Raw genomic sequence first — 21,407 nt, 5'->3', positions numbered from 1 at the left:
ACACCTTGGAATAAATAGCAAAGGAAAACTACTACTAGATGTATTTTTGATTTCCCATCACCATGAATCATATTTAATAACTGAACAGTAGCAGACCTAACTTAATCTGTTCCTGACTCTGGGTAGTGGATTAAAAAGACGATCAATCTCCAACGATATTAAAGTACAATTCTGAACATTACTGATATACTGAGTGGCAAGTCAAGATATGTGCTGGGTTTTTATTGTTTGGTTAATAGCACCACCTGCTGGACAGGTTTAATGTTGCTTGACTGAGCAGAATGGGAGAATAAAAGATGCCAAACTTAAGGTCGGTTTCCCGGACATCTCCATTAAACATGCTTTTTAGTCTAGGACTAGGCTTCATCTGCGTCTGGGAAACCGGCCCATATAGTTCAATTAGCAAGTAAGTAATACTACCTGTTCCATGATACTGAGGAAAATGACATTGAGACAGAGAACCAATTGAGAAAACATTTCAATGGTTCTGAATGACAACCAACATACATTAACAGCATACATCATGATTAATGTGAATATATAAGATTAAAACATTGCACTTTAAAAAAAATATGAATGCATTGAATTGTAATTCATAACATATTCTGAAGATCAAATCAATCAAATCATTGTACATAAAAACAGAGCAGAATGAATCATCACATCTGGGGACCATCACCACCAGCATGACTAGTATCTATGTGGACCCTACTACAGTTTAACCAGCTCAGCTATAGACTACACCAGCATGACTAGTATCTATGTGGACCCTACTACAGTATAACCAGCTCAGCTATAGACTACACCAGCATGACTAGTATCTATGTGGACCCTACTACAGTTTAACCAGCTCAGCAGCACCAGAGAAAAAACCATCTAAACGAAACCCAGGATAGAGGGGCTGAGTGAATGTGGTCTGGACTCTGTGGAGGAGGGTCATTGTGTCAGAGACACTGTAGAAGGACAGAGTAGCTGCCTTGTGATCCAGGTCCACTCCTACTCTGGAGGACTGAGGGCCTGATACTTTAGTCACAACATTATTGTGGATGAAACAATTACCACCACTATAGCACTCTAAACTCCAGGACTTGTCATTGTATCCAAATCTATTACCTGTCTCTGTTCTGCTGATGTCTTTATATGAGACTGCTGTATAAACACACTTCCCACTCCACTCCACCTCCCAGTAACAGCGTCCAGACAGACCCTCTCTACACAGAACCTGACAGTAGTATGTGAATCTCTCTGGATGGTCAGGATATGGTTGGACTTGGTCTGTACGTGTCACCTTTCTGTTCCCTTTAGACAGAGAGAGGTGTGTGTGTGCTGTGGTTGGGTCCAGTGTGAGCTGACAGGAATCTGGGAGAAGAGCAGAGCAGAGACCAATGAGGGGAGTTAGAACAATAAGTTAAGTCAGATACTGTATCTACCCTGTCTTTGATTAGAGCACAGCAGAGATCAAATCAGAGAAATATGAGGAGTCAGATACAGTGGGGAAAAAAAGTATTTAGTCAGCCACCAATTGTGCAAGTTCTCCCACTTAAAAAGATGAGAGAGGCCTGTAATTTTCATCATAGGTACACGTCAACTATGACAGACAAATTGAGATTTTTTTTCTCCAGAAAATCACATTGTAGAATTTTTAATGAATTTATTTGCAAATTATGGTGGAAAATAAGTATTTGGTCACCTACAAACAAGCAAGATTTCTGGCTCTCACAGGCCTGTAACTTCTTCTTTAAGAGGCTCCTCTGTCCTCCAATCGTTACCTGTATTAATGGCACCTGTTTGAACTTGTTATCAGTATAAAAGACACCTGTCCACAACCTCAAACAGTCACACTCCAAACTCCACTATGGCCAAGACCAAAGAGCTGTCAAAGGACACCAGAAACAAAATTGTAGACCTGCACCAGGCTGGGAAGACTGAATCTGCAATAGGTAAGCAGCTTGGTTTGAAGAAATCAACTGTGGGAGCAATTATTAGGAAATGGAAGACATACAAGACCACTGATAATCTCCCTCGATCTGGGGCTCCACGCAAGATCTCACCCCGTGGGGTCAAAATGATCACAAGAACGGTGAGCAAAAATCCCAGAACCACACGGGGGGACCTAGTGAATGACCTGCAGAGAGCTGGGACCAAAGTAACAAAGCCTACCATCAGTAACACACTACGCCACCAGGGACTCAAATCCTGCAGTGCCAGACGTGTCCCCCCTGCTTAAGCCAGTACATGTCCAGGCCCGTCTGAAGTTTGCTAGAGTGCATTTGGATGATCCAGAAGAGGATTGGGAGAATGTCATATGGTCAGATGAAACCAAAATATAACTTTTTGGTAAAAACTCAACTCGTCGTGTTTGGAGGACAAAGAATGCTGAGTTGCATCCAAAGAACACCATCACCTACTGTGAAGCATGGGGGTGGAAACATCATGCTTTGGGGCTGTTTTTCTGCAAAGGGACCAGGACGACTGATCCGTGTAAAGGAAAGAATGAATGGGGCCATGTATCGTGAGATTTTGAGTGAAAACCTCCTTCCATCAGCAAGGGCATTGAAGATTAAACGTGGCTGGGTCTTTCAGCATGACAATGATCCCAAACACACCGCCCGGGCACGAAGGAGTGGCTTCGTAAGAAGCATTTCAAGGTCCTGGAGTGGCCTAGCCAGTCTCCAGATCTCAACCCCATAGAAAATCTTTGGAGGGGAGTTGAAAGTCTGTGTTGCCCAGCGACAGCCCCAAAACATCACTGCTCTAGAGGAGATCTGCATGGAGGAATGGGCCAAAACCAGCAACAGTGTGTGAAAAACCTTGTGAAGACTTACAGAAAACGTTTGACCTGTGTCATTGCCACCAAAGGGTATATAACAAAGTATTGAGAAACTTTTTGTTATTGACCAAATACTTATTTTCCACCATAATTTGCAAATAAATTCATTAAAAATCCTACAATGTGATTTTCTGGAGAAAAAAATTCTCATTTTGTCTGTCATAGTTGACGTGTACCTAGGATGAAAATTACAGGCCTCTCTCATCTTTTTAAGTGGGAGAACTTGCACAATTGGTGGCTGACTAAATACTTTTTTCCCCACTGTAGATACCCAGTCTTTGATTAGATCTACTATTGCTATATATTTCTAGAGGGATTGTTAGGAGTGTCAGTAAAAAGAGACTGTTAGTTACTTCAGAATAAAGAGACTCACATTGTAAGAACTGTTCTCTGGTCTTGGGCTCTGGAGGCAGTACAACATCAACTATATTCACTACAGACACACAAACACATTCACAGAGAGAGGGAATGTTATCATCATACCATATTCCACATGTATATGACTAGTAGGGAACTTTCAATGGTCTAAAGTTGATGTTCTTATTATTTTCAACACACCTGTAGTGGAGATCTTGGTCCATTCTCCTTTAAGGACGTCTTCAAGTTTCTCTCTCAGTTCAGACACAGTCTTACTCACATCTCCAAAGTACTGAAGAGGACGGACAACGATGCTGGGTAAGTCTGAAGATACACTGGTGTTGGAGAGAGACTGATAACTCTGGAGAGAGAGAGAGAGAGAACAGAACCAAATGATTGAGAGTTTCACATTGAGTTTTAGTTTCATATCACATGTATCAAGGCAGTTGAGTTACCTGGAGGAGATGGATGTGATCCTCTGTGTGTGAGAGCTGCTCCAGCTCAGTGCTTCTCTTCCTCAGCTCAGCTATCTCCTGCTCCAGTTGCTCCAGGAGTCCTTCAGCTTGACTCACTTGAGCCTTCTCTTGGGCTCTGATCAGCTCCTTCACCTCAGAGCGCCTTCTCTCAATGGAGCGGATCAGCTCAGTAAAGATCTTATCACTGTCCACCACTGCTGCCTGTGCAGAGCTCTGTTAAGAGAGAGAGAGAGAGAGACTGACTTGTCTTACTTTAATGAGCCATCCTCATTACACTAACACCCCCACCCCTAAAAACACAATGTGTGCCACCACAACCTCCACACAGTCACATTATCCAGTACCCAACACCACAGTACAATACACCATCCAGCACCACATTCCAACCGTCCATCCAACCCCTCCTCTCCAGCCGTACTTACTTACTTACTTACTTACTTACTTTATTGTCCCCATGGGGAAATTTTGTTGCAGTGTCATGTACACATTTAAAGTGGCGTTAAATACAAAACAAGATTGACAATACAACTTTCAATAACAGTCACGCACCAATAAAAGTAAGAAATAAGAAATAAAACATTTAAAACATTTAAAACAAAGACTAGCCTGCTGGCCTTACGGGGGTCAATGGGAACATTTGCCCGAGCTATTTAAGAGGGGGATATCACACCTGGCACAAATGATTGTCTCGTTCTATTTTTCCTGCTGAGGGGTGCCCTATACCTACGCCCAGAGAGGGAGTAATTCAAAGTCCAGGTACAGGGGGTGACTTGGGTCTAAAATGATTTTGTGAGCCTTACGGAGGGCCCTGACCTTAAAGATCTCATCCAGGCCTGTCTGTTTGACTCCCAAGTACCTTACTTGCTGTGGTAATAATCCTTCTCAGCATGTTTCTCTGACTGACAGTGGCATTGCCAAACCAACAAACAATACAAAAAGTTAAAATATTCTCAATAAAGGATTTGTAAAACAGAGTCAATATAGTACAGTCTATATTAAAAGAACCCAACTTTTTTTAGAAAGTACAGTCTCTGTTGGCTCTTTTTGTAGATCTGGTCTGTACATTTACTCCACTGAAGCTTACTGTCCAAAAAGACACCCAGATATTTATATTCCTCTACAATTTCTATATTCTGGCCTCTGATAGATGTTGCAGAGGTAGGTGTTGTACGGCTTCCTGAAGTCTATGCACATCTCTTTGGTCTTGTTAGTATTGAGGACCAAGTGTGATTCCTCACACCACTCTACAAAGTCATCTAGGACCGGGCCATGATGTTCCTCGTCATCATGCAACAGGCTGATCAAGGCAGTGTCATCAGCGAACTTAACGAGGTGTCTGTCAGTATGGGAACTAGTACAACTATTAGTGTACAAGATGTACAGAAGTGGGGACAAAACACATCCCTGAGGAGAGCCTGTGTTGGTATTGCGTATATCCGACACATTGGGGACCTATTTTGACTGCGCTGTGAGCGTTGGCTCAGGAAGTCCAACAGCCACAAAACCAGCCCCCATCTAAGGAAAAGTCCCGAATGAGTCTCTGTGCCAGAATGTAAGGCTGGATTGTGTTGAAGGCAGAAGAAAAGTCAACAAACAGAACCCTGCCATGAGATTTGGCACCTTCTAGATGTCTATAGACCATGTTGGGGAGGGTAAGAATGGCATCATCAACTCCTCTGCTGGTCTGATAGGCAAACTGAAATGGGTCGAGGAGCTTCTGGGTGACACTGAGAATATGACTACAATTTTCTCAAGGCATTTCATAACTAAGGATGTCAAAGCGACAGGGCGATAGTCATTCAGCACAGAGGGATTTGATACTTTAGGAATTGGTATAATTATTGATTTTTTCCACAATACTGAACGTGTTGCTGGTTGAGTGAAGATTGGAAAATGTCTGTAAAAACACCAGCCAGTTGTTCAGCACAGTGCTTTAACACATGCCCACTTATTTTGTCTGGGCCTGGGCTTTTGTATGTGTTACATCCCTGAACAACTTTAGAACATCAGACTGTTGAACAACAACTCTCTCAAACATTTGTAATGATGCTTTCATTTGTTTTACCTCCGACACGAAGTTGTCTGATTCAAATCTTGAGAAGAAAACATTCAGTTCATTAGCCATGTTCTGGCCCTCATATCCCCCAAGGTCAGCACTGGTTTTTCCCCTGCCTATATGGGGGGCACCTAGCCATGGATTTAATCCCTTGCCAGGCCACCCTTGCGTTTCCTGAGGAGAGGGTCCTCTCCACCCTTTGCTTGTATGCCTCCTTGTCCACCAGTATCTGTCTTTTTATCTCACGTTGTACATCTCTTAAAGCCTGTCTATCACGCCCAGCATAAACTGCCTTCTTCCTATCAAGTAGTGATTTTAGATGTTTTGATACCCAAGGCTTGTTCTTAGGGAAGATTTTACAGGTCTTAGTAGGCACAACTGACTCAACACAGAAGTTTACATAGTCTGAAATAACCTCTGTGAGTTCATCCAGATCAGAGCTGCTGTCCTCAAATACCTCCCACATTGTACAGTCAAAACACCCCTGGAGACAAGTGATACTGTTGTCATTCCAGATCTGGACAGTTTTAACTGTGGGTTTCTCCCTCTCCAGGAGGCGACAGTAAATTGGCCTGAGGTAGACCACATTGTGGTCTGTACAGACAGCCCCCCTGAGCCCCCATACCTCCTGAAACATCTCCACACTGTTGATCATTTTGTACAACTCAAACTCAACCCTAAGGCGTCAACAGTAATGGCATTACCCTGGCAACACAGAAAAAACATGATGAACAGTCTGTCATTGCAGAAAACGGACACCCCTCCCCAACTCCCAGGTCAACCCGAGCCAACCAGCTATTGGTGTCCAGGGCTCCATGTAATACCCTCCACTGGAGGACCCCTGACCTTTCCAGCACTGGGAGATTATAGAGCACCCTCCACCTATACCCTGCCATGCTCTCAGCCCCCACAACCCCCTGCCACTGATGCCCCTTCACTCCCGATTATGAACAGATTGTCTGTGATTAGGTGTCCTGATACACAGTTACCCGTCCATCTTATAGTCCACACAGAGCAATGCCACAGGCCTCCAGTTCTTTATGTTGCTCAAATCCCCTTTATTGGGCAAGAGAGTCAAAGCCTCCCGTCTACAGCTTAGCGACAGCTCCCCCACCCCGACGCACTCACGCAACACACGTCCTGTCCAATAATTTCCCAGACCTTTGAAAAAAAAATCAGAGGCAGACCGTCTGAGAGACGGCAGCTGAGAGTTTGTGAAAGGCCAGGGAAATGTCAATTCTCTGTGACAAAGAGAGTTTGGAAAGGTCTGTGAGCAGAACCTGAGAACAACCAGGATCACAGAGTTCTGCCCTCTATAAATCAGAGTACAACTCCACAGCCGCTGCCTCATCTCCCCACAACAGAAGTTACCCACCCATCAGGCTCCCTCATCTCCCCCACAACAGAAGTTACCCACCCATCAGGCTCCCTCATCTCCCCCACAACAGAAGTTACCCACCCATCAGGCTCCCTCATCTCCCCACAACAGAAGTTACCCACCCATCAGGCTCCCTCATCTCCCCACAACAGAAGTTACCCACCCATCAGGCTCCCTCATCTCCCCCCACAACAGAAGTTACCCACCCATCAGGTTCCCTCATCTCCCCCCACAACAGAAGTTACCCACCCATCAGGCTCCCTCATCTCCCCACAACAGAAGTTACCCACCCATCAGGCTCCCTCATCTCCCCACAACAGAAGTTACCCACCCATCAGGCTCCCTCATCTCCCCACAACAGAAGTTACCCACCCATCAGGATCCCTCATCTCCCCCACAACAGAAGTTACCCACCCATCAGGCTCCCTCATCTCCCCACAACAGAAGTTACCCACCCATCAGACAAACATAAAATTGATTTTCTTGGTTTCCCCACTCTGTTTTTCCAACCCAAAAAAGAAAGTGCTGGAAGCATCCATCTCTCTCAACATGTTAAAGCTCTGGGCTTTCCCTACATCCCACCACTGACTGAGAGACTCAAACTCCCCCTTCTGCTGTCCCCACCTCTCCCAAAAAGCCTTGGAAGCTTGAGCAAAAGTGACATCTTGTAAGAGTTTTACATGGAATTTCCAATAGGACACCTGCCTGGGCCCTGGTGAAACAGAGAACTGAGCCCTATACTAGGTGCAGACACATGTATAAAAGCAAAGACACGGTCATTATTTGGGCTCTAAACACTAACAACCTACCCTTACACACCTCTTTTGCTACCCCTGAACTAAGAATTGTGCCATGGCATTTCAATGTTTTTGTTTGACATATTCCCCCAGTCTCTGCCGATGTTCATGTTAAGGAAGTCTAACCGTGAAATCTCCATAAGAGGTGGGAGGTAAAACACCGCAATCAGAAACCAGTAGAAAAGCCCATAAAGCTGCCATGCCAGAAAAAAACATCAATTTAAGCAGATTCTGAAGACATGCCCTTAAGAACCCATGACCCATTTTCTCAGCCTATACTGCTTCCTGGGTGAGAGGACACTAAACCCCTCATTCTTCATCACGTGTTGTACTGACCTTACAAGCCTTCCAGGATCAATCAAATAAGACTCCAGCAGAACCTTATTTTTCCCCTTTAGTCTCCATCAGGAACCTAGAAAGTTATCTCACCGTATATACTGGGCCCTCTGCCTGAATGGATGTCAGCTCTGGCTCCAATGAGCCTTCTGAAAACGAGACCGCCTCCCCCCTCTTCCTCCTCCTCCATTGGCACGATACCGTCCTCCTCCTCCCCATTCTGCCCCCCTGCACTTCCCCCCTGATCAGTGCCTCTTCCCCAATGACAGGCAATATTTCCTGGGATGAGCCCACCAAGCCTTCGCCCACCGGAGTCTCTGTTACTACAGAAACCTGCCTCAGCTCATGTAGCCCAGCTGCAACCCTCCCCACCACCGCTTTCTCCACGACCACTTGACCCTGCTCTACTCTCCTCCCTCCTGGTACCACCACCACTTGACCCTGCTCTACTCTCCTCCTTCCTGGTACCACCACCACTTGACCCTGCACTACTCTCCTCCCTCCTGGTACCCCCTCCATATATTCTGCAGTTCTGAGTAATTACTACTTTAGTAAGGATATACACTTAGTAAGGATACACACACTTTATTCAGTACTACTGCAGTTGCTAAATAATTCCAATAGATGGCAGCATAAAACCACCAATGACATTTCAGAAGTTCTCTCCCTGGATACACCACTCCACCTCACAGGAAAACTCCTGCCTGCACTTTTTACTGTCCCTTTCCACACTGCTAACGCAAGAGGAAGGACTGAAAAAGCATTTAACAGATTACTGTGAACTAATATAATGATGAATCATGTTTATTATTACCTGTTTTTATGGTCATGTTTTGAAATTATACTTCATTATTATTACGATTATCAATAAGCCTGAATATTAATTCAGTCACCTCTGCTCGACAAAAACGTATTTTCCTAGTACATTCATAGTCAAATTCATCAACCAGCATCGAGCCGCTCAGGGTTAATGCTAAAATAGGTTATACGTAGGGTTAGAGTTTCTGTATAGCACTTTGTGAGATCTGCTGATGTAAAAAGGACTTTATAAACACATTAGATTGATTGATTGTTAGGTTTAGCGTATAAAAAAAACAAAACGGTATGTTTATAGCCCTCTTGCTCCTCCCTATGGCCTTCTGTGGGTACTACATACCTCATTCACGACACTTGCTAGGCTCATAATCTGAGGTAGCAACTGTGTCAGATCTAAAAAAAATCAATGAGCTGCACCTATCCATTTAGTTTACAACTCAGTGAACCTGCGCAGCATTCGCTCAATTCAATGCCTATGAACTTACAGATTTCGACCCATATCAAATTACACAGCAGCCATTTACAAATCGTCCCATAAAAAATGTGTTTCTTCGTTTAAAAAATGTATTCTGTCTTTTTAAATCGGCCACATCTTGAAAAGGAGGACAGGGACATGCGTTTCTGTTTAGGTTTTACACCTTTTTCTGAAATAAATATGGTTAACCATCGCTAGCACTGTGGGTCACCACAAAGTGTACCCAGGTGAACAGTGAGTTTGCTAACCAAGTAGTCATAACCTTGTTAATAATAAGTTACCTGAGGTAAAGCTACAATGTTAATACGGGCTGGTCTCATTACCAACAATAGTGAAGCTGGCATTGTGACGCAGAATAATGGGCTGGGAATAGAACTTTCATTAGACGAGTTGGTGCCACAGAGCTCAATACAACTAATAGGAGCTGGCAGGGTGAAACATGCCCTATTATTTCTAAACTACGGCAAGCATCTGGGACGTATGGTAATATTATAGAAATGGGCTCCATGGCGGATGCAATGAAGTAGTTTTATCAGAAAAAGGCGTTAAAAATGTATTGTATCCAGCCTAGTCCTAGCCCCCGCTGCCGGCTGGTCGCGCTTGTCTGCACTAACATTATGCCCTACATCCCCACACTAGAAACACCCAAAACTATCTGGGCTAGCAAACCCTGTGTTCCACCCCTCCCCTGCGTAACCTTGGAGTTTGTTAAGAAACAAACACTTGTCTACGAAAAGAGACAACATGTTTAACGGATTCCGCTTGGCACCCAGCCGAGAGCACACGAAAACCACTTGCAAATTTACCAAAACGAACCAACTACTTGCGGTCTGTTCGTAAGTAATAAACAGAGGCAGACTAGCCACCACAACTCTTGTCGAAAGAGACGAAATCTGCACCAACACACCCCTCACAAAAATCCCACTCGCAACAAGACAAACCTTTTTCATTAACACAACCACCGCCTTGTTCATTCTGGATGCAGAGTGGAGATGTTCTGCTCCAACCTGTTCGCCGACCATGAGCTAAACTTCCTCCACACCTTTCTCCGGAACGCACCCCAGGCGACAGCGTTTCTTTCTCCACTCGGTTGAGGCCACCACGCCGCCTAACAAACTACCCCTACTCCCCCTCAACTCTAAACGATAAACAGTGGAAACCAATAAAGAAACCCTCCACCATGAGAAAATACATTCATAAAATACGCAAGAACCAAAAGAAAAAGGAATAGTAGCCCTCCTCACGAACCACAAATCTCTCACACCAACAACTTCTTCTTCTATGATGTAATGGCGGTCCACAAATCAACGTTAAAGGTGCATGCCGCCATCTACTGTGCTGGAGTGTGTGGTCAATCACGGTTTCCAACATTTCTAAATCCTCCTACCTAACTCAGTACTTCTGAGAAAATAAAGAAGAGCCCTACTAACTTCTAATAGACCCTCCCCCATCCCCAAAATCCCTTCCAACCCCCCCCAACCCCGTCCAACCTCAATGACCCTACACTTCAATCTTTCCCTCTCTTCAACATACTTACAACAATATAACAACACATGCTCCACCGTTTCATTGACCATTCCCTCCACACACAAATCATTCCCATGCTTGCCAACCAGATGTAATGACGAGATCAATGTACAATGTCCTAAGCGCAATCAAGTAAACACCACATCTTCCTTCCTAATCTGACATTTGAATCTTGGTCCACCGACCTTTCTTTGGAGGACATATAAATGCCGGCCCTTGTGCTCAGAGTACCATCTCTTCTGCCACACATCTATCAAAATGGCTCTGATCTTACATTTGGCCTCATCTCTACCCAGTGGAACATTAATATCAATTATATCTAGTTTCAAAGCTCTTTTAGCTAACTGGTCTACAATTTCATTCCCTTCCACACCCGAATGTGCTGGGACCCAGCAGAATCTCACTACTACACCCATTTACCAGATATTAAACTATTCAATACAGACAAAGAATCTGAGAATACTATAATTCTAACAGGTTGTACGTCCTCCACCCACTGGAGGGCAACTATTATCGCCAACAGTTCAACTGAGTATACTGACAGTTCATCTGTTAGTCTTCTACATATCTGCACATCAAATTCAGGAACGTAAACGCCTGCTCCTGTGAGCCCACTATCTGGGTCCTTGGATCCATCTGTGAAAAGCGGTAAAAAAGCATAAAAACTTCTAACAATGTAATTGTCAACCAGTTTCTCTATATCACTGACTTCTGACCAATCTTTCCTTTTCTCTACCAAGGTTAGATCAACAACAGGGTCTGGGAGTAACCATGGAGGAACATCCCCTATCACCACAGAAGGGCCAACCTCCAACTCCCTCAAACCACTCTCATCAGCAAGCTTTCCAACTGTCCAACCAAAACCACTGCCTTGTCTACTAGTATATTCCCAACAGTCATCTAGAACAGTAGCAGTGGGATGCTCAACCTCACAGCCTTTCAACCCAATAAGATGATGACAATTTTTTACGCTGTATATCCAAAGGCATCTCACCTGCCTCCACCAGTAAGGCACATACAGATGTTGATTTAAATGCACCAGTACATATCCTTTAAGATATTTACTGGATTCTGTCCATGCCGCTGTTCCATAAACTATACACCCGTAATCAATTGTCGTCCTGATCAGAGCTCTATAAATATCCATCAACGATTGTCTGTCAGCACCCCATTCATAACCAGAGACCCACACAACCAACTACCGTAAAAGTGATGGAATGAGAGAGACAGAGACATCGTTACAACACTGTACATAGCCATAATATAACGGTTCTTCTTCTTCTTTGGAGTTTAACGGCGGTTGCATTACCGCCCCCAACTGGACTATAATATAAATCCATTATACTTTGTGACACAAAATGGGAAAAGGGGAAATTATAATAATTTAAAAAAACACCCTTCCAACTAACCCTACACTCATTAAATACCCACTACCCCATTCCACTACTTTGACCCTATCTGCTCCTGCACCATGCCAACGGCCTGGGAGGACAGGACACCACCACTCAACACACCCTGTAACTCTTCTGAAGTCTAATCTTGTATGCCCAAATACTTCTCTGAAGCTGCCACCACAACATCTATTTTCTGTGATTTACATTCAATTTCATTCAATTTCTGCTGTACAGTTGATAACCATTGCTATGAACGGCAAGAAGCTAACTTTACTGAAGCATATATCACTCGTTGACCTATCCCTCTGTGCTGGCACAGATCTACAACCTGAAAGAGCGCAGTGGATTCGGCACAATGACTCTAACAGGATAACTGATATATCCTACCATGACTTTATCGGGTAAAGACTCAAAACTCAAAAGGACTGACAGTGACTCCTCTGTTTCACCACGCTCACCACCGGGTCTGTGTTGCACCAAACGGCGGGCATCACAAACACCAAGAAGCTTCAACTTGAATTGCTCCACCTCCACTCTTAACATTACCCCAGAAATCACTCCTTTCAATGGTGCCCTGTTCCTAAGAGCAAAGCAAGAAACAGATCTTGACCCAAGTTGCGTGACACGGAGCGCCCACTCCCTCTGGTCAGAAGAAACACAAACAAATATCACAAGTCCACTACAGGTTACCTTCACTGATTCAACTGCACCTAACTCCTTTTCCACCAACCCTGAAACCACAAATGAATCTGTCAAAAGGTATGGATCCACGTTCTCCAACAATGTAACTCCTACTGCACCAGATTCTTCTTTATCATGTCCATTGATGCCAGGCTCTGGTTCTGAGCTCATCACCACACCTTCTACCTCACTTAACTCTCCCTCATTCATTTCCATTTCACCTCCAGAACTCAGTCTGGCGCACGGCTCACTCTGTTTGCACTTGAAATATAACATGTGAAAGTCTCTATTCCTTTGAAACTTTTGTGAGTGTAATGTTTACTGTTAATTTCTGGTGGTTTATTTCACTTTTGTTTATTATCTATTTCACTTGCTGTGGCAATGTAAACATATGTTTCCCATGCCAATAAAGCCCTTTGAATTCAATTGAATTGATAGAGAGAGAGAGAGAGAGAGAGAGAGAGAGAGAGAGAGAGAGAGAGAGAGAGAGAGAGAGAGAGAGAGAGAGAGAGAGAGAGAGAGAGAGAGGGAGAGAGAGAGAGGCAGAGAGAGAGAGAGAGAGAGAGAGAGAGAGAGAGAGAGAGAGAGAGAGAGAGAGAGAGAGAGAGAGAGAGAGAGAGAGGGCTTCATGTTAATGTATAGGGGACATGAGTCAGTCATGATTACTCAAGGTTTTGTGATGAGGTAGCCCCGCATTCGACTTCAAAATCAGTGTCGGCCCTCAGCCCAATAGGGAATGTCCTCTTGGTGTAACGGTCAATATGTTGTTTTCTCCTGCAGTAGACCCGGGTTCATATCCCGCCGGTTACATTAAGCAGTATATTCTCTGAAAGGGGTCCAGACAGCCTGTTCCCGTCAGTGGGATTGGAGAGGGGCCCCTCTCTCTCTCTCTGACTGGAGGAGAGATGTGAAATGATGCCTCTCCTCAGGTCAACAATACTCACCTTGAGAGACTCCACAGCCTGTTGGAGCTCATTCAGCTCCTTCTCTCTCTCCTGGAATCTCTGCTGGACCTTCTGCTGACTCATCCCCAGCTGCCTCTGTGGAGAATCACTCTTCAATGAGCTATCAAGCTTTATTTGTCCAGTAGATCAATAGTATAGTAATGGGACATAGGGCCCATAGAAGATAGGGATTAAAATGTTGAGGAAGTGTCACGGTTTACTAAGCCAGAACCCAGAAGCAGACCAGGACAAGGTAAGTGGTGTCAAAGGTGAGTGTTTATTTAACTGATCCACGAGTGCTGCTGAATAATCCAGGGAACAGAGCGGGCGGCGTGGATGAGTTGTTGAGGGTGCAGTAGTTGGTCCAATGATGGCTCGGCAGCCGCCGACCATCAGGCAGAGGTTGGGTGAAGGTTCCGGACGAGTGACTGCAGGGAGAACAAAACGGAGGTAAGCATACAACAAGCAACCAAGGTGCAAAACAACAAAACTAATGCTCTAAGCTCTAAGACTGATCCGCTGATAAACATACTGTTCATGGCTAACGATCCGGCAGGGAATGGATGTTAGGCCAGAGCCTAAGAAGGGTGATGATCAGGACCAGGTGTGCAGATTGCTGATGGGATGCAGGTGCGGAAATCAAGAGAGCTCCCGCCTAGCAATATTGCCCGGCAACCAGGCAGGGAGCGTTCCAGAACCCTCGGGAAACTGGAGATCACGAGCGGAAAAACTAGTACACAGACAGGACCCGACTCAGACTGCCGGGATCGTTACAGTACCCCCCCTCCGACGAACGCCACCGGGCGGACTCCCCGGAGCGCCAGGATGGAGGCGGTAGAAGTCACGAATGAGGTCAGCATCTAGGATCTGTCGCCGCGGAATCCAACTCCTCTCTTCAGGACCATACCCCTCCCAGTCCACGAGATACTGGAAACCCCGGCCCCGCCGTCTGGAATCCATGATGCGCCGCACCGTGTAGGCAGGACCACCTCCGATCATCCGAGGAGGAGGAGGAGGAGGCGGAGGAGGCAACAGAGGACTGAGGAAAACAGGCTTGAGGCAGGAGACATGAAAGGTGGGGTGGACTCTGAGCGTCCTCGGTAGTTTGAGTCGAACTGCCACCGGATTGATCACCTTCTCCACCACAAACGGACCAATGAACTTGGCAACAACTTCCTAGACTCAGTCCGTAGAGGAAGATCCGTGTGGCCAACCAGACCCTATCTCCGATGGTATAGGTGGGAGCGGGATCCGGCGACGATTCGCCTGGAGCTGATACCGGTCCGAGACTCTAAGGAGTGCCTTTCTGGCCCGATGCCAGGTCCGGTGGCAACGACGAATATGGGCCTGAACAGAAGGCACTGAGAGCTCCTTCTCCTGAGAAGGGAACAAGGGAGGTTGGTAGCCATACAGGCACTGGAAGGGAGACATCCCAGTGGCAGATGTAGGGGAGAGTATTGTGGGCATACTCAACCCAAGGCAACTGAGAGACCCAGGAGGTGGGGTTGGAAGAGACCAGGCAGCGTAGCGTGGATTCCATCTTCTGGTTGGCTCTCTCCGCCTGACCATTAGATTGGGGGTGAAAACCAGATGTGAGACTGACTGTAGCTCCAATGGCCAAACAGAAGGACTTCCAGACAGCAGAGGTAAACTGAGGGCCACGGTCGGAAACGATATCACTGGGCAAACCGTGGACCCTGAAAACCTCCCTAACCAGGATCTCGGACGTCTCCGAGGCAGAGGGAAGCTTGGCAATTGGCACAAAGTGGGCGAACTTGCTGAATCTGTCCACGATAGTCAGAACGACCGTGTTCCCCTCAGAAGCGGGCAACCCAGTGACAAAGTCCAGGGCCAGATGCGACCATGGTCGCCGGGGAATAGGAAGGGGGTGAAGTAGTCCAGAGCTGGGCCGATTGGTACTCTTATTCTGCGCACACACTGGACAGGCAGCAACAAAACCCCCGAGTATCCTCGGCCATGGCAGGCCACCAAAAACGTCTGCGAAGAAACGCCATCGTCCGAGCCACGCCAGGGTGACAAGCCATCTTGCTGGCGTGGGACCATTTGAGGACAGCAGGACGAACCGACTCAGGCACAAACAACCGACCGGGTGGCCCGTTACCCGGGACCGGGCTGCGTCCGAAGGGCCGCCATCACCTCCTCCTCAATCTTCCACATAACTGCTCCCACGACGCAGTTCCGGGGGAGAATTGTCTCGGTCTTGGACCCACTCTCTTCCGTCTTGGAGAACCTCCGGGACAAGGCGTCCCGCCTTGCCGTTCTTAGATCCAGGTCGGAACGTCAGGGAAAAAATTGAATCGTCCAAAAACAACGACCACCTGGCCTGACGGGAGTTGAGACGTCTAGCCGATTGCACGTAAGCAAGATTCTTGTGGTCAGTCCACACAATAAACGGTTGCTCCGCCCCTCCAACCAGTGGCGCCACTCCTCCAAGGCAAGTTTCACCGCGAGAAGCTCCCGGTTACCCACATCGTAATTCCTCTCCGCAGGCGAAAGGCGACGAGAGTAGTAGGCGCAGGGATGGAGTTTACTGTCCGTGGAGCATCGCTGCACAGGATGGCGCCAACTCCCACATCAGACGCGGCCCACTTCAACGACGAACTGACGGGCCGTGTCCGGTTGAGAGAGAATCGGTGCGTTGGTGAATCGCCTCTTCAAATCCAGAAACGCTCGATCCGCCTCCGGATTCCACTTGAAGGTCCTGATACTGGAAGTCAAGGCAGTTAACGGAGCGGCCACACGGCTGTAATCCCGGATGAATCTGCGGTAGAAATTCGCAAACCCCAAAAATCTCTGGAGCTGCAATCTCGTACCGGGCTGGGCCCATTCCAGAACCGCTCTAACCTTCTCCTGGTCCATCCTAATCTCTCCCTGGAGATGATGTACCCGAGAAAGGATGTCGTGTGGGCGTGAAACTCGCACTTCTCGGCCTTCACGAACAGGCGATTCTCCAACAATCGCTGCAGAACCTGCCGGACATGCTGGACGTGGTCGGAAGGTTCCTTCGAGAAGATCAGAATGTCATCCAGGTAAACAAACACAAAGAGACCGATCATATCTCTCAGGACGTCGTTCACCATACTCTGGAATACCGCTGGAGCATTGGTCAGTCCAAACGGCATCACCTGATACTCGAGTGACCCATCGGTGTATTGAAACCCGTCAACCACTCGTCCCCCTCTCTGATCCGGACCATGTGATACGACATTGCGTAGGTCTAGCTTGGTGAACACCGTAGCACCCTGTAAGGAGTCGAAGGCAGAACTCATCAAGGGCAGGGGATACTTGTTCTTGACCGTGATGTCATTCAACCCCGATAATCAATACACGGTCGAAGAGAGCCATCCTTCTTACCCACAAAGAAGAATCCTGCCCCCAGGGGTGATGACGAGGACTGAACGAGACCAGCAGCTAGGGACTCCTTGATGTAGGTCTCCAAAGCCTCACGTTCAGGTCGGGAGATACTGTATAACCTTCCCTTGGGGGTAGACAGCTCCAGGGAACAGGTTGATGGCACAATCATATGGTCGGGTGGGGAGGGAGTGACAGAGCCTTCTGCTTACTGAACACTTCCCCCAAATCGTGATATGTCTCGGGAACCAGGGCCAAATCTGGGGGTTTAGCCTCCATCACCTGACTGGGAACCGAATGGGGACAGGCAGTCTTGAGACAGTTAGCATGACAATCAAGGCTCCAACTCGTTACCTTGCCCGTCACCCAATCGAACGTGGGATTGTGTTCCTTCAGCCAGGGGTATCCAAGGACCAGAGGAACATGGGAAGACGGCAGAATGAAGAATGAAATCATCTCAGAATGATTCCCGACAACAGCATCTTAACCGGTTCAGTCCTCATCGTGATACGTGCCAGACTACTGCCGTCCAGAGTGGTAGCTTCAATGGCTTCCGGCAATTGCTCCTTGGAAAGCCCCAGCTGTTCCACCAACTCGGCATCAAGAAAGCTTCCATCGGCACCTGAATCGATAAAAGCGTTAACCGCTAAGCTCTGATTCCTGTTCATAAGGGTAGCCGGGAAACGGGGTCTGACAGAGGTATTGAGAGGTCGAAACTGGCTCGCTAAAAGTCCTCCCAACTTTAGCGAGCCGCGCAGTTTGACGACCGGCCCGGGAACCAGTGGCGAGGTAATGTCCCGAACCACCACAGTAGAGGCAACAGTTAGTCCTACGTCTGTGTTGGCGCTCCTCCTTGGTTAACCCGTGCCGCCCCCACTTGCATGGGTTCAGAATCGGGAGACAGGACCTCTCCACTAATCCTGTGTGTGGACGATGATCGACGTATTCTGGTCCAATCCCCGACCCGACTGGAACCTGAGAAGCTGATCGGTTGGACGGGACCCATTGCTTCTCCCTCCTTCGCTCTCGGACTCGATTATCCACCCGAATAGACAAGGCTACCAAGCTGTCCAGGTCACTAGGCTCCGGATAGGAGATCAACTCATCCTTGAGCTGCTCCGACAGACCCTGGTAAAAGGCCGCTTGCAGAGACTCCTCATTCCACCCACTCTCCACAGCCAACGTCTTGAACTCGATCACGAAGTCAGCCACGCTGCGAGTTCCTTGTGCGAGCGAAAACAGGCGCCTAGCTGCGTCCCTCCTCGGACGGAATGGTCGAAGAGCTTCCTCATCTCGGCCGTGAACCCCTGGTATGAAGCCATGCAGGGATCCTGTCGCTCCCAAACGGCTGAAGCCCACTCCAGCGCTCGACCACGCAGCAACTCAATCACAAAGGCTATCCTAGCTTTGTCTGTGGCATAAGAGTAGGGCTGTAGATCGAACACTAATCCACACTGCATAAGGAAGGAACGGCATCTTCCCAGCTCCCCTCATATTTATCCGGCGCGAACCTTGGGCTCACGGAAGGACACAGCTCCAGAAGCGGCAGGCGAGATGGGTGAAACCGTAGTGGATCCTCCACCGGAAACTTGCGCTGGTTCTGGACCTCCGTCAGACCGGTAGAAAGGTTCCGAACTGACAACGCGATCTCCCTGTAGTACCGTGCTATGATGGCCCAACATCTTCTCCTGATGGGTAATGGCATGGCGAACAGAGTCCAGGTCCGCTGGGTTCATTACTGGCCGGATCGCTCTGTCACGGTTTACTAAGCCAGAACCCAGAAGCAGACCAGGACAAGGTAAGTGGTGTCAAAGGTGAGTGTTTATTTAACTGATCCACGAGTGCTGCTGAATAATCCAGGGAACAGAGCGGGCGGCGTGGATGAGTTGTTGAGGGTGCAGTAGTTGGTCCAATGATGGCTCGGCAGCCGCCGACCATCAGGCAGAGGTTGGGTGAAGGTTCCGGACGAAAGTGACTGCAGGGAGAACAAAACGGAGGTAAGCATACAACAAGCAACCAAGGTGCAAAACAACAAAACTAATGCTCTAAGCTCTAAGACTGATCCGCTGATAAACATACTGTTCATGGCTAACGATCCGGCAGGGAATGGATGTTAGGCCAGAGCCTAAGAAGGGTGATGATCAGGACCAGGTGTGCAGATTGCTGATGGGATGCAGGTGCGGAAATCAAGAGAGCTCCCGCCTAGCAATGTTGCCCGGCAACCAGGCAGGGAGCGTTCCAGAACCCTCGGGAAACTGGAGATCACGAGCGGAAAAACTAGTACACAGACAGGACCCGACTCAGACTGCCGGGATCGTTACAGGAAGAGTGAATGTGAAATTATATTATTATGTTGTTATGTGAATGATTATAGATTTAACAGTACACAAATCAGGGAGCTGATTGGGAGTTTGATAACGAATGATAATGGTGTTTGACTTTAGAAAATGGTGAAACATTTGGAGAATCTGGGTTAACATATCTATATAATCAAGGTTTGTGTTCATATTTGTTCTGTTGTGGATCGATATCACTTGAATGATCTCATATTCAAACAGCCTTAGTTCCTACTGTATCTTTAATTATTTGTTTATCAGACAGTCACCAACAAGTAGTTCTGGTCTTACCTGTTTCTCAGTCCTCTCTGCTGCAGCTGACACTGTATCATGGCCTTTATGTTCATCCATTGTACACAGATAACAGATACACTGCTGATCGGTACGACAGTAAAACTCCAGCAGTTTGTCATGATCAGAGCAGATCTTCTCCTGTAGTTGTGTGGTGGCTTTGACCAGCTTGTGCTTCTTGAAAGCAGGAAATTCATAGTGAGGTTGGAGGTGAGTCTCACAGTAAGAGGCCAGACACACCAGACAGGACATAAGGGCTTTCTGCTTTCTGGTCCCAGTGCAGAAATCACACGCCACATCTCCAGGTCCAGCATAGCACAGATCAGGAGGGGGAGCAGCCTGGAGTCCTGTCTCCTTCAGTTTCTCCACCACCTCAGCCAATATTTTACTTTTCGTCAGATTAGGCCTTGGAGTGAAGGTCTGTCTGCACTGAGTACAGCTATAGACCCCTTTCAGAACATCCTGATCCCAGCAGCCCTCAATACAGCTTCTACAGTAACTGTGTCCACAGGGGATGGTGACCGGCTCCTTCAGTAGATCCAGACAGACAGAACAACAGAACTGGTCCTGGTCCAGCAGAACTCCCTGCTGAGCCATTTGGACAGTTGTTCACTCTCACACAGACAGATGACACAGAGACTCAGATCAGTTTCGTTTCCTCAGAAGAGAGTTTGTGGAGGGGAGGGACTTACTGGTTCTGCGAGAGGGGTGGGGTTAAAAGGAGGGAGGGAGGGGTTAGAGGAATGGAGGAAGAGAGAGAGGAACTGCATGCAACAGGACGAGGGAGACAAATAGTTTTGTTCCTAGGTTACAGTCCTTAACATGGAACAAATGAAATAATGAATCTTAAAATGTGAGTTGTTAGAATATATAAAGGGTAACAGTTTCTATGAAGAACATAGGTATAATTATTTGAATGACCTTTATAATGCCTTATAATACACTTATGTGTTATAATTAAGCAATAAAGCCTGAGGAGGTGTGGTATATGGCCAATATACACTACCACAGCTAAGGGCTGTTCTTAGCCACAACGCAATGCGGATTGAGAATTATGTAACACTTTCAAAAATCAAATCAAATTATTGGTCGCATACACTTATTTAGCAGATGTTATTGCAGGTGTAGCGAAATGCTTGTGTTCCTGGCTCCAACAGTGCAGTAATAACTAACAATACACACATCTAAAAAGTAAAGGAATGGAATTAAGAAATATATAAATATTAGGACGAGCAATGTAGGAGTCTGGAGTGTAAATATATTTATAAACTGGGTAGTTCAAGCCCTGAATGCTGATTGGCCTACAGCCGTGGTATATCAGACCGTATACAAAACATTTAT

General features: G+C 46.9%; 1 protein-coding gene across 1 annotated transcript; it reads right to left on the bottom strand.

The window, feature by feature from the left end:
- Positions 1 to 827: 827 nt before the first annotated feature.
- Positions 828 to 20,663, bottom strand: LOC123483220 (tripartite motif-containing protein 16-like). The gene is made up of 6 exons (XM_045212745.1): positions 20,067 to 20,663; positions 14,068 to 14,163; positions 3,643 to 3,876; positions 3,389 to 3,548; positions 3,204 to 3,263; positions 828 to 1,359 (listed from the first exon to the last, which is right to left on the bottom strand). Exons 1-6 carry the CDS (start codon positions 20,661 to 20,663, stop codon positions 836 to 838), a joined length of 1,671 nt encoding a protein of 556 aa, XP_045068680.1. The 3' UTR covers positions 828 to 835.
- Between the last annotated feature and the right edge of the window lie 744 nt (positions 20,664 to 21,407).

The sequence above is a fragment of the Coregonus clupeaformis genome, unplaced genomic scaffold, assembly GCF_020615455.1.
Source record: "Coregonus clupeaformis isolate EN_2021a unplaced genomic scaffold, ASM2061545v1 scaf0048, whole genome shotgun sequence".
Lineage (NCBI taxonomy): Eukaryota > Metazoa > Chordata > Actinopteri > Salmoniformes > Salmonidae > Coregonus > Coregonus clupeaformis.
This window is presented reverse-complemented; position numbering and strand designations above follow the sequence as displayed.